The sequence below is a fragment of the Oncorhynchus mykiss genome, chromosome 16, assembly GCF_057628025.1.
Source record: "Oncorhynchus mykiss isolate SJ-2025 chromosome 16, ASM5762802v1, whole genome shotgun sequence".
NCBI lineage: Eukaryota > Metazoa > Chordata > Actinopteri > Salmoniformes > Salmonidae > Oncorhynchus > Oncorhynchus mykiss.
The window spans coordinates 52639630-52651008 of NC_143037.1; the positions used below are offsets into that span (position 1 = coordinate 52639630).

An 11379-nucleotide genomic window follows, 5' to 3' on the forward strand; every position below is an offset into this window, starting at 1 on the left:
GGAACAGCTGTTGGGAATCCGCCCACCTAACTTTATCGGACACGCAGTCGTATTAATTGAGCGCCTACACACAGAAGAACTACAAGATGGCGCAGGCTATATTTGAAGTCCTGGAAGGTATCAATACATTTGATCATATTCACACTTTTATTTTAGCAACATGCTAGTGGGTTTTAAGACAACGCTTTCTAGCAACAGTGCGGTTATTTTAAGTTATCTTGGAGGTGAAATTATGTCATTGTGGTATGATAAAGCCATTATAATCGATGCCAGACAGCTAGCTAGCTATTATTTCGTTGAGCGAATTTTTATAATCTTCCATGGATTCTTTAGATTTGCTTGTGGTAATGCATTGTTTTTCCCTTGGTTTGGTAATTCGTTGAGAATAAACAACTGCCACTTGAGCTAGCAATCATTTACCACCACCAGAAAATGGCAGGAATCGGCAGCCTTGTTTTCGGAAAGAGCAGTGGCGCACCAGTCCTATCACGCATTTTGATTTGTTCATGTCGAACTGTGGTATATGCACCATGATTTGCACCGTTCTGAACCCCAGTTATATTATTCTGTTCCAGGGATGGACAACCAGACAGTCCTGGCTGTCCAGTCTCTGTTGGATGGCCAGGGAGGTGTGCCTGACCCAAACAGCCAGAACGTCTCAGGCTCATCTACCATTCAGTCAATGGGTGTGCGCTTCTCTTCACTTCCCCTTTCTCCTCTTGATCAGTGCATGACTGCATTGTGTTGGTCATAGAGAGGAACTACTCTAACACACATCAACCATGCATTCTGCATCTCGATTTATTGCCATTGAAATACTGAAGTGTTGATATATCCCCAATTGTTCTCTACAGACGACGAAGACGTCTTTCTTTGTGGGAAGTGCAAGAAACAGTTCAATTCATTGCATGCCTTCATGACCCACAAGAGAGAGCATTGCCAGTCCAATGCCCCTTCCCTGTCTACAGTATCACTGGCATCTAGTAATGCCTACACCCCTGTGCCCTCCATTAGCTCTGTGCCACAGACCCCCGCCAACAGACAGGTGGGTACTGGCTTCTTTTTTATTGTTAGCTGAGATGTTTGTTATTAATTAGTCTCTTCCCAAAGTGGAGTGCCATGAGTGAGAAACTAGTTACTCATCTCCTGTATGGGCCAGTGCGTCGTACCATAGCATCCTCTCTAGAACAATAATTTGCTTGCATTGTAAATGCTGGCTAATGCGGTCTTCCTTTTTTCTTTGTTTTGCCATCCACATCAGGTATCCACATACATTACAGTGCCTCCATCTCCTCTTACTCACACACTTGTCCAAGGCAATGTTTTAGTGAGTGATGATGTTCTGATGTCTGCCATCTCCGCCTTCACGTCCATTGACCAACCCATGGCAGCTTTGCAGCCCCCTATTCAGGTAAGTGGTGTTCATTGAATTAAGCTATTCTTCTGGCTGTATTCACTATAAACAGTTGAAGTTGGAAGTTTACATACACCTTAGCCAAATACATTTAAACTCAAGTTTTTCACAATTCCTGACATTTAATCTTAGTAAAAAATCCCTTTCTTAGGTTTGTTAGAATCACCACTTTACTTTAAGAATGTGAAATGTGAGAATAATAGTAGAGTGATTTATTTCAGCTTTTATTTCTTTCATCACATTCCCAGTGGGTCAGAAGTTTACATACACTCAATTAGTATTTGGTAGCATTGCCTTGAAATTGTTTAACTTGGGTCAAATGTTTTGGGTAGCCTTCCACTAGCTTCCCACAATAAGTTGGGTGAATTTTGGCCCATTCCTCCTGACAGAGCTGGTGTAACTGAGTCAGGTGTGTAGGCCTCCTTGCTCACACACGCTTTTTCAGTTCTGCCCACAAATGTTCTATGGGATTGAGGTCAGGGCTTTGTGATGGCCACTCCAATACCTTGACTTTGTTGTCCTTAAGCCATTTTGCTACAACTTTGGAAGTATGCTGGGGGTCTTTGTCCATTTGGAAGACCCATTTACAACAAGCTTTAACTTCCTGACCGATGTCTTGAGATGTTGCTTCAATATCCACATACTTTTCCTACCTCATGATGCCATCTATTTTGTGAAGCGCACCAGTCCCTCCTGCAGCAAAGCACCTCCACAACATGATGCTGCCACCCCCGAGCTTCACGGTTGAGATGATGTTCTTCGGCTTGCAAGACTCCCCCTTTTTCCTCCAAACATAACGGTGGTCATTATGGCCAAACAGTTCTATTTTTGTTTCATCAGACCAGAGGACATTTCTCCAAAAAGTATGATCTTTGTCCCCATGTGCAGTTGCAATCCGTAGTCTGGCTTTTTTATGGCGGTTTTGGAGCAGTGGCATCTTCCTTGCTGAGCGGCCTTTCAGGTTATGTCGATATAGGACTCGTTTTACTGTGGATATATAGATACTTTTGTACCTGTTTCTTCCAGCATCTTCACAAGGTCCTTTGCTGTTGTTCTGGGATTGATTTGCACTTTTCGCACCAAAGTACGTTCATCTCAAGGAGGCAGAACGCGTCTCCTTCCTGTGCGGTATGATGGCTGCGTGGTCCCCTGGTGTTTATTCTTGCGTACTATTGTTTGTACAGATGAATGTGGTACCATCAGGCATTTGGAAATTGCTCCCAAGGATGAACCAGACTTGTGGAGGTCTTTTAATATTTTTTTCGGAGGTCTTGGATGATTTCTTTTGATTTTCCCATGATGTCAAGCAAAGAGGCACTGAGTTTGAAGGTAGGCCTTGAAATACATTTACAGGTACACCTCCAATTGACTCAAATGATGTCAATTAGCCTATCAGAAGCTTCTAAAGCCATGACATCCTTTTCTGGAATTTTCCAAACTTTTTAAAGGCACAGTCAACTTAGTGTATGTCAACTTCTGACCCACTGGAATTGTGATACAGTAAATTATAAGTGAAATAATCTGTCTGTAAACAATTGTTGGAAAAATTGCTTGTGTCATGCACAAAGTAGATGTCCTAACCGACTTGCCAAAACTATAGTTTGTTAACAAGAAATTTGTGGAGTGGTTGAAAAATGAGTTTTAATGACTCCAACGTAAGTGTATGTAAACTTCCGACTTCAACTGTAAATCTTGTTTACTTTCCCTTCTCAGAGTAACCTGAGTATGCACACAGGTGCATCCTACCTCCAGCACCATCAGCAGTCCTCCCACTCTCTCCCACCTGGACAGTCTCAGCCTCTGTCCTCCCAGGTGCTGTCCAGTATCAGCAACTCAGTGGTCCAGGTCTACAGCACTATGCCTCAAATGTCTGGGAGTGGTAGTGCAGAGATTCACACCCTGGGCTTGCAGCCGTTCCAATCTGTACAGGTGAGCTTTTACTAAGGCAATCTGTAATTTGCACAGAATGAGGAAGATGACAGACTTGTTTATTTCCATGTCTGTACTCTGCAGTGTGTGGGCAACATCCTAAAGATGTTGGACCATTAGTTCATGTGTTATACATGGCCAGGTTGCAGTTGTAAATGTGAACTTGTTCTCAACAGGCCTACCTGGTTAAATTTAAGGTGAAATAATAAAATAAAATGTATTATTTCTTCCCCACAGGTCCCCAGTCAGTGTGTGGAGAGCCAGTCATTCAACACTCCTCCAGTATACAGTCCTGGGAAGCAAGGCACCAAGACCAAAACCTGCAGCATCAATGCAAACCTAACTGAGCTTGAAGAGTTTGACAAGGTGATCATTCCTAAACAACCAAGAAATGTCAAGAAAGGCCAGGATGGAGCAGCAGGTATGATTTTGAGAAACAAATGTCAATATACATATAGGTCTATATCCTAAGAAATTCGTATTTATTTTTTATATTACATGTTTCTCATTATTGGCTAAATAGAATAATGTTGTCCGTTCTATGCATCGGCTTTTCAGCTGAACAAATGAAAGGAAAGTCCCAGAAGCTTAAATGCAATTTCTGTGACAAAGTCTTCTCCAAAAACTTTGATCTCCAGCAACATATCAGAAGGTGAGTTTCACAAATCGAGTTCACCAATCAGCCCAAATAAAAAAGCACTATCCATATGCATTGAATCTACCCAGGATAAGAATATCACATGTATTATATTATAATCTTGGATGTCTCCACAGTCATACAGGGGAGAAGCCTTTCCAGTGCATTGTATGCGGCCGGGCCTTTGCCCAGAAGTCTAATGTGAAGAAGCACATGCAGACACACAAAGTGTGGCCTTCGGGAGTGGCCAATTCAGTGTCCAGGCTACCCATCACAGTCAAGGTGGTACCACTGTGTGCAGAGGAGGGCATAGAGCAACAGGAAGAACAGGAGGAACAACAACAGGAAGAGGAGGAGCAGCCAGGTAATCATCTCACTGTCTAATCATGATCAGTTCTCTATAGGCCACTAAGACCTTTTTAAGGATGACATAGTGGCAATAAGTAATGATTACCAAAATCCAAAGTCAATGAAATATGTAGTAATGTATAAGGGCTTAAGTATGTATTATAAATGTAGATTGTGTACTGAATGTGTGTCCAGAAGCCCCAGGTGAGCCCGAGGAGAGAGACTGTGACTCCCAGACTGATGTGGACAGCTTGGGAGATGGTGACTGCAAGCAGAAAGGCCAGCAGGCCCAGACCAAGCAGATTATCCTGATCGACAGCTCCTACCAGTGCCAGTTCTGTGCCGGCAAGTTCAGCACCTACTTCCAGCTCAAATCTCACATGACCCAGCACAAGGGGGAGCAGGTGAGTCCACATGGCCAGAGGGAAGGATCTACCGGGAACAATAATGAAGCATTCATGCACAAGCCTTATTATGCACAGGGGCAATCAGTGCTAATATTATTTGGCAAACTTTTATTGTCCTCCAATGCACAGTTATTCAAATATGAATCTCTCCATATCCCAGTCTACTGTCCCCACTTGCTTCAAGATGTCCACCATTGTTGCTGTACCCAAGAAAGTGAAGGTAACTGAACTAAATGACTATCGCCCCGTAGCACTCACTTCTGTCATCGTGAGGTGATTTGACATGCTACCTGAGGACCATATCACCACCTTACCTGACACCGTAGAGCAGGGGTGTCAAAGTCAAATGGACGGAGGGCCAAATAAAAAAATCAGCTACAAGACGAGGGCCGGACTGTTCGAATGTTCATTGAAAAATTTTTAAATGACGCATATAGTCTAGTGAACCTAATTGAACCTACTGAAAACCTAACAAATATATTACAATATGATCAGATAAATAAAGCAATATTTTCTTATGGCTCTGTCAGTAATCTTTAATTTTCAACAGACACAAAAGACAAATTTCCTTTATATAAATATCCCCATAACATGAACATTAAATGAAAGAAACCGGTATTCAAGGCACCATCAGTAGACTATATTTTCTATTTTAGCAAAAGTGGGCTAAATTTACTTCAAAGAAAAAACAATAATAGCAATTTTCTATCATCCACTCAACTGAAATATTTTTAAAATATAATTGGATTGAAATACAAAAAAATAAAGTGCAAAAATCTATTAATCAAAAACAACACTTTGTTTAAGGAGAAGTAACATGCAGTGAAAACAAATATTAAATTTTAACTTTTAAACTTGAACTGAGTAAAAACTCTAAATATGTGATTGCACAGTAATGTTCACTTGTTTGAGGTTGAGGGTGATACTTGGTGGTGTCCCATCTTTTCCACAAGTTCATCAATGTTCGGGGTAAGGCTCTGAGCTGAAGAAATCCTCAGAATTGAGTGGAGGTGTTCAGCAGTAAGTCGACTTCTGTGTGATGTTTTGTTCAGGTTCATCAAAGAAAACAGTTGTTCACACAGGTATGTGCTGCCAAACATAGACAACGTTTGAGCAGCCTGGATGCGCAGCTGGGGCATTGTGCCGGGGAGGAAACGGGCGAACTCCGCAGCACCCACTGCCGCATATTTTGCCCTCAGTGCATCATTGCATTGGAGGTCAATCAACTCCATTTGGAGGTTTGGTGGTGAGCTTTCCACGTCAACAGCAAATGGGTTACCGAGCAGTTCCAACCTGCTTTTTTGTGCTTCAAAGTCAGCAAATCGGCGTCGAAAGTCAGCGGCAAGCATACCTATTTTATCAGCCAACTGTGTGCTCGGGAACGCACTGGTAGAGAGCTTCTCTTTCATGGTCTGGCAGCTGGGAAAGTGGCTCAAATTTTCTTTCCGCATCTGCGTCTCCCACAGAGTCAGTTTGGTTTTAAATGCCTTCACTGTACTGTACATATCAGAGATGACACGATCCCGACCCTGCAGCTGCAAGTTTATTGCATTCAGATGACTCGTAATGTCACACAGAAAAGCCATTTCACACAGAAACATTTCGTCTCGGAGTTGTGTTGTGTCTTTCCCTTTGCTGTCCAAGAACAGACAAATCTCCTCACGAAGCTCGAAACATCTTTGAAGCACCTTTCCCTGGCTTAGCCATCGCACCTCTGTGTGATAAGGCAAATCACCATGCTCCGTTTCTAACTCCGTCAGAAATGCCTTGAACTGGCGGTGATTCAAACCTTTGGCTCTGATAAAGTTAACTGTGCGCGTGATGATGCTCATTACATGCTCCATTTTCAAGGCTTTACCGCACAACGCTTCCTGGTGTATGATACAATGATAAGCTGTCAGCTCACCTGTCGCGTTTTCCTCTTGCATCTTTTCCCGTATCTTCGCCACCAGTCCGCTCCTGTGTCCACACATCGCAGGTGCTCCGTCGGTTGTCAAACCCACGAGTTTTTCCCAAGGCAGCTCCATCTCATTTACACATCTTGACACCTCTTCATACAAATCATGCCCCGTAGTTGTGCCATGCATAGGACGTAAAGCCAAAAACTCCTCTGTCACGCTTAGGTTGGAGTCCACTCCGCGGATGAAAATTGACAACTGGGCAATGTCAGAAATGTCGGTGCTCTCATCCACAGCCAAGGAATATGCAATAAAATCTTTTCCCTTTTTCACAAGCTGCTCTTTTAGATTGATGGACAACTGGTCTACTCTCTCGGCAATGGTGTTTCTGCTCAGACTCACATTTAAAAAGAGTTGCCTTTTTTCTGGGCAAACTTCGTCACAAACTTTAATCATGCAGTTTTTGATGAAATCCCCCTCCGTAAATGGCCGGGCTGATTTAGCGATCTCTTCTGCCAAAATAAAACTGGCCTTGACAGCAGCCTGGCCTTGTGATTTGGCTTTTTTGAACAGAGCCTGTCGAGATTTGAGGCCTCGTTTTAATTCCTCTGCCTTTTGTAGCCTTTGTTCCATGTCCATATTCTTGTTTTTGTCCGCGTGTTTCGTTTCATAATGTCGTCTCAGATTATACTCTTTCAGTACCGCCACACTTTCTCCACACAGAAGACACACAGGTTTTCCAGCTACCTTCGTGAACATATACTCCGACTCCCACCTTGTTTGAAACCCCCGGTTCTCAGTATCCACCTTCCGTTTTGCCATTTTTGATGGGTATCTGAAAGTTAATTTTACTGTGATGCTGACGACTGCTGTGCCAATAAATATTGAAATGAAGCAGCCTACTGCTCGGTGCGTCACCTTTGCATTGTGGGAAATGTAGTATTGGTGCGTGTAAAAGATCTGCGGGCTGCCGGCTTGCTGCGGGCCGGTTCTAATAATAAATCAAGATCATCCCAGGGGCCGTAAAAAACCTTCTTGCGGGCCGGATGTGGCCCGCGGGCCTTGACTCTGACATATGTGCCGTAGAGCATATCGCCGCAACATATCCACGGACGACACAATCGTCATTGCGCTGCCCTATCCCACCCGGACAAGATAAATACTTATGTAAGAATGCTGTTAATCGACTGCAGCTCAACCTTCAACGCCATAGTGGCCCTCCAAGCTCATCACTAAGCTCAGGTCTCTGGGTCTGAACCACTCCCTGTGCAACTGGATCCTGGACTTCCTGACGGGCTTATCCCAAGTGGTAAAGTTGGGCAACAACTCCTCCGCCACGCTAAACCTCAACACGGGAGCCCCACCGGGTGTGCTTAGCCCCTTCTTCTACCCTGTTCACCCATGACTACGTGGCCACACACGTCGCCAACTCAATCATCAAGTTTGCTGAGAACACAATAGTGGTAGGCCTGATTACCAACAACGATGAGACAGCCTACAGGGAGGAGCTGAGAGCCCTGGTGGAGTGGTGCAAGGAAAATAACCTCTCCCTCAATGTCAACCAAATGAAGGAGCTGATCGTGGACTACAGGAGACAGCAGAGAGAGCACATACCGATCCACATCCACGGGTCGCAGTGGAGAGGGTCAAAAGCTTCAGGTTCCTTGGCGTGCTGATAACCTGAAATGATCCCTTCACACAGACAGCGTAGAAGAATGTGCAACAATGCCTCTTCAACCTCAGAAGGCTGAAGAAATTCGGGCCCTCACAAACTTCTACAGATGCGTCTTTGAAGCTATCCTGTCGGGCTGTATCACCGCCTGGTACGGCAATTGCATTGTCCTCAACCGCAGTGCTCTCCAGAGAGTGGTGCGGTTAGCGCAACGCATCACCGAGGGCACACTGCCTGCCCTCTAGGACCTCTACAGCACCGGTGTCACAGGAAGGCCAAGAAGATCATCAAGGACCTCAGCCACCCGAGCCACAGCTTGTTCACCCCACTACCATCTAGAAGGTGGAGACATTACAGGTGCATCAAGGCGGCAGCATAGCCTAGTGGTTAGAGCGTTGGACTAGTAACCGGGAGGTTGCAAGTTCAAACCCCCGAGCTGACAAGGTACAAATCTGTCGTTCTGCCCCTGAACAGGCAGTTAACCCACTGTTCCTAGGCCGTCATTGAAAATAAGAATTTGTTCTTAACTGACTTGCCTAGTAAAATAAAGGTAAAATAAAAAAAAAGCTGGGCCCAAGAGACTGAAAGAGGTCCTATCTCCAGGCCATCAGACTGCTAAAGAGTCACCACAAGCTGGCCTCCACCCAGTACCTGGTATTCAATGCTGCACCTTAACTGCTGCCCAATGTACATAGTCATGAACACTGGTCATTTTTTTAATAATGTTTACGTATTGTAGTCATGGCTCATCCTATATAACTTATTTAAAAATATTTCTGGATTATGTGTAATTTTTTTTATTGCTAGCACTGTTGGAGCTTGAAATCTGCGATAACATCCGCATATCTGTATACGCTACCAGTAAACTTTGATTTGTGTCAGATGTCTTAGAAGGATGAGAACAGTGCTTCTAATGTTCCTTCCTGCTGTGTTTCAGGTATATAAGTGTGTGGTGAAGACCTGTTCCCAGACATTCCAGAAGCTGGATCTGTTCCTGGAGCACATCCGGACACACCAGGAACAGCTCACCTACCGCTGCCACCTGTGTGGCAAGGTGTTCCCCTCGCTGTTTGAGCTGGGGGTGCACCAGTACTCCCATTGCTTCTGTCCCCAGCAGAACCCACGCAAGGAGACTACTTTCTATAGGTCAGCTTCACCATCTCCACTCTTTTAATTAGGCCATTCTAATGCTTACAAAGTTCAGTCAGTGGCTTTGGTTAAACATTTTTATTTTCAGTGTGATCACAACTTCTCTGTGTTATGACCTTTAGTTTGACCCCAGGGTTAATGGTTTCACAAGTGTTTCTATCACACTCAGGTGCATGAAATGCCAAAGCCGGTACGCCACACAAGAGGCCTTGGAGCAGCATTTATTAACTGCCTCCCATAACTTCCCCTGCCCACATTGCCAAAAGGTATGGTCTAGAAAAAATGGTTGTCATTCACTGCTAGGTTAGCATCTAATTTCCATGCAGTTACTCTAAAGAATGCATTTCATTTTGTCAGGTTTTTCCTTGTGAGAGGTATTTCCGACGACACCTGCCCACACATGGTATCGGAGGGAGGTTCAAATGTCAGATATGTAAAAAGTTCTTCAAAACCGAGCACTACCTCAAACTGCACACTCGTATCCACTCAGGTAAGGCATGCAGACACATTAGCCCATGATGCAAATAACTTTCACTCAATTCTCTTTGCTGTGCCTATGGCAACACTGTCATTTCATTGCAGGAGAAAAGCCATACAAATGTTCTGTTTGTGAGGCCATGTTCAACAGGAAGGACAAGGTGAAGAGGCACATGCTCATTCATGAGCCCTTTAAGAAATACAAATGTCCATTTAGGTAAGTGAGACTTCTGTTCCAACAGGTTTCCAACAGGTCATAAGTGAGGCTATTTAGAAAGCTGAGCCACAAAGGATTCCAACAAAAAGCTGGGGATACCTTTGACGTCAATGAAACTAAGCTCTGCTTTATTGGCGTATTCAAAGCATTGTTTTGTTCTTTCAGGACACATGTTGGCTGCACTAAAGAGTTTAACAGACCAGACAAGCTGAAGGCACACATATTGTCTCATTCTGGTGAGTGTTTCCTGTCTGTTGTAAATTATTAATAGTCACAGCTGTAAACATAATAAACCTTGTTGCAGGTCTTGACAGACATTTTAAAGTTAGGGTTCAAAACAATGAGCCATACCTTTTTCTGTCATCCCAAGGTATTAAGCCCTATAAATGTGGGTACTGCCAGAAAGCTTTCAGCAGAAGAGCCCACATGCTGGAGCACCAGCGCTCGCACACAGACAACTATCGTTTCCGCTGTGCCACCTGCAACAAGGGCTTCACGCGACAGAAGTACTACAGAGACCACAAGTGCCCCGTGGCTGCGGTGAAGGACGGGGCGGAGAAGAGAGTGAAGAGGCAGGGACACAGGACAGAGGGGAACCAGGAGTCGGAGCATAGCAGGGAAGAGGTGGATGAAAGGGAGGAAGAAGAGAGGATTGAGGACCCTCAGGCAGTGGAATCAAGTGTTCCAGTTGAGGATCAGTCAGAGGGAGGAGAGGCAGAGCAGGAGGAGCACTTTGGAGACTGCTGAGTGACACTGGCTGTTTACAGCAGAGCACCCATGTTTAGAGACAATGGATTGTGGCCTGAGTTGCATTCAAGCCAAATCTTGATCTTGTCCTGAGACTACCTCTGCATGTGGAGGGGATTTGAATCTCTCCCAATTAAAAGGTGTTTCTATACGTTTTATATTAAAACATTGAAGCGTGGCACTTTTTCCTGTCAATGATTGTTATTCAGAACAGTGAGATGCCTCATCCGTGACCAGACATGTGATAATGTTTTCATCCTGATGAAAGCACTTTGTTTAAAAGGTATTTTTCGCCACATGTAGTGTCACTCTATTGTGGACATTCCTGACTACCTTAGGTACTGATTCTATTTTGTGAAACATTTTATGTAATGTATGAATCTTGAGGCATGCACTTGATGTTTATTGAATAAATTAAGCTGCATCTATTCAAAATGGATAGCCATGACTTTAAGCAGTTTCACTCTACATGATTGGAGCAGAA

The 11379-nt window shown here is 44.1% G+C and overlaps 1 protein-coding gene across 2 annotated transcripts; it reads left to right on the plus strand.

The window, feature by feature from the left end:
- The first annotated feature begins 34 nt into the window (after positions 1-34).
- znf341 (zinc finger protein 341) lies at positions 35-11330 on the plus strand. Of its 2 annotated transcripts, XM_036947164.2 has the most exons (16): positions 35-117; positions 576-686; positions 855-1045; positions 1262-1411; positions 3128-3343; positions 3581-3764; positions 3902-3995; positions 4118-4344; positions 4524-4732; positions 4896-4955; positions 9243-9451; positions 9624-9720; positions 9812-9944; positions 10037-10148; positions 10314-10384; positions 10519-11330. In XM_036947164.2, the coding sequence occupies exons 1-16, from the start codon at positions 87-89 to the stop codon at positions 10893-10895; spliced, it is 2472 nt and encodes an 823-aa protein (XP_036803059.1). In that variant the 5' UTR covers positions 35-86; the 3' UTR covers positions 10896-11330. The 2 variants fall into 2 exon arrangements, with proteins under 2 accessions (XP_036803059.1, XP_021421979.1); XM_021566304.3 differs by lacking the exon at positions 4896-4955.
- The last annotated feature ends 49 nt before the right edge of the window (positions 11331-11379 follow it).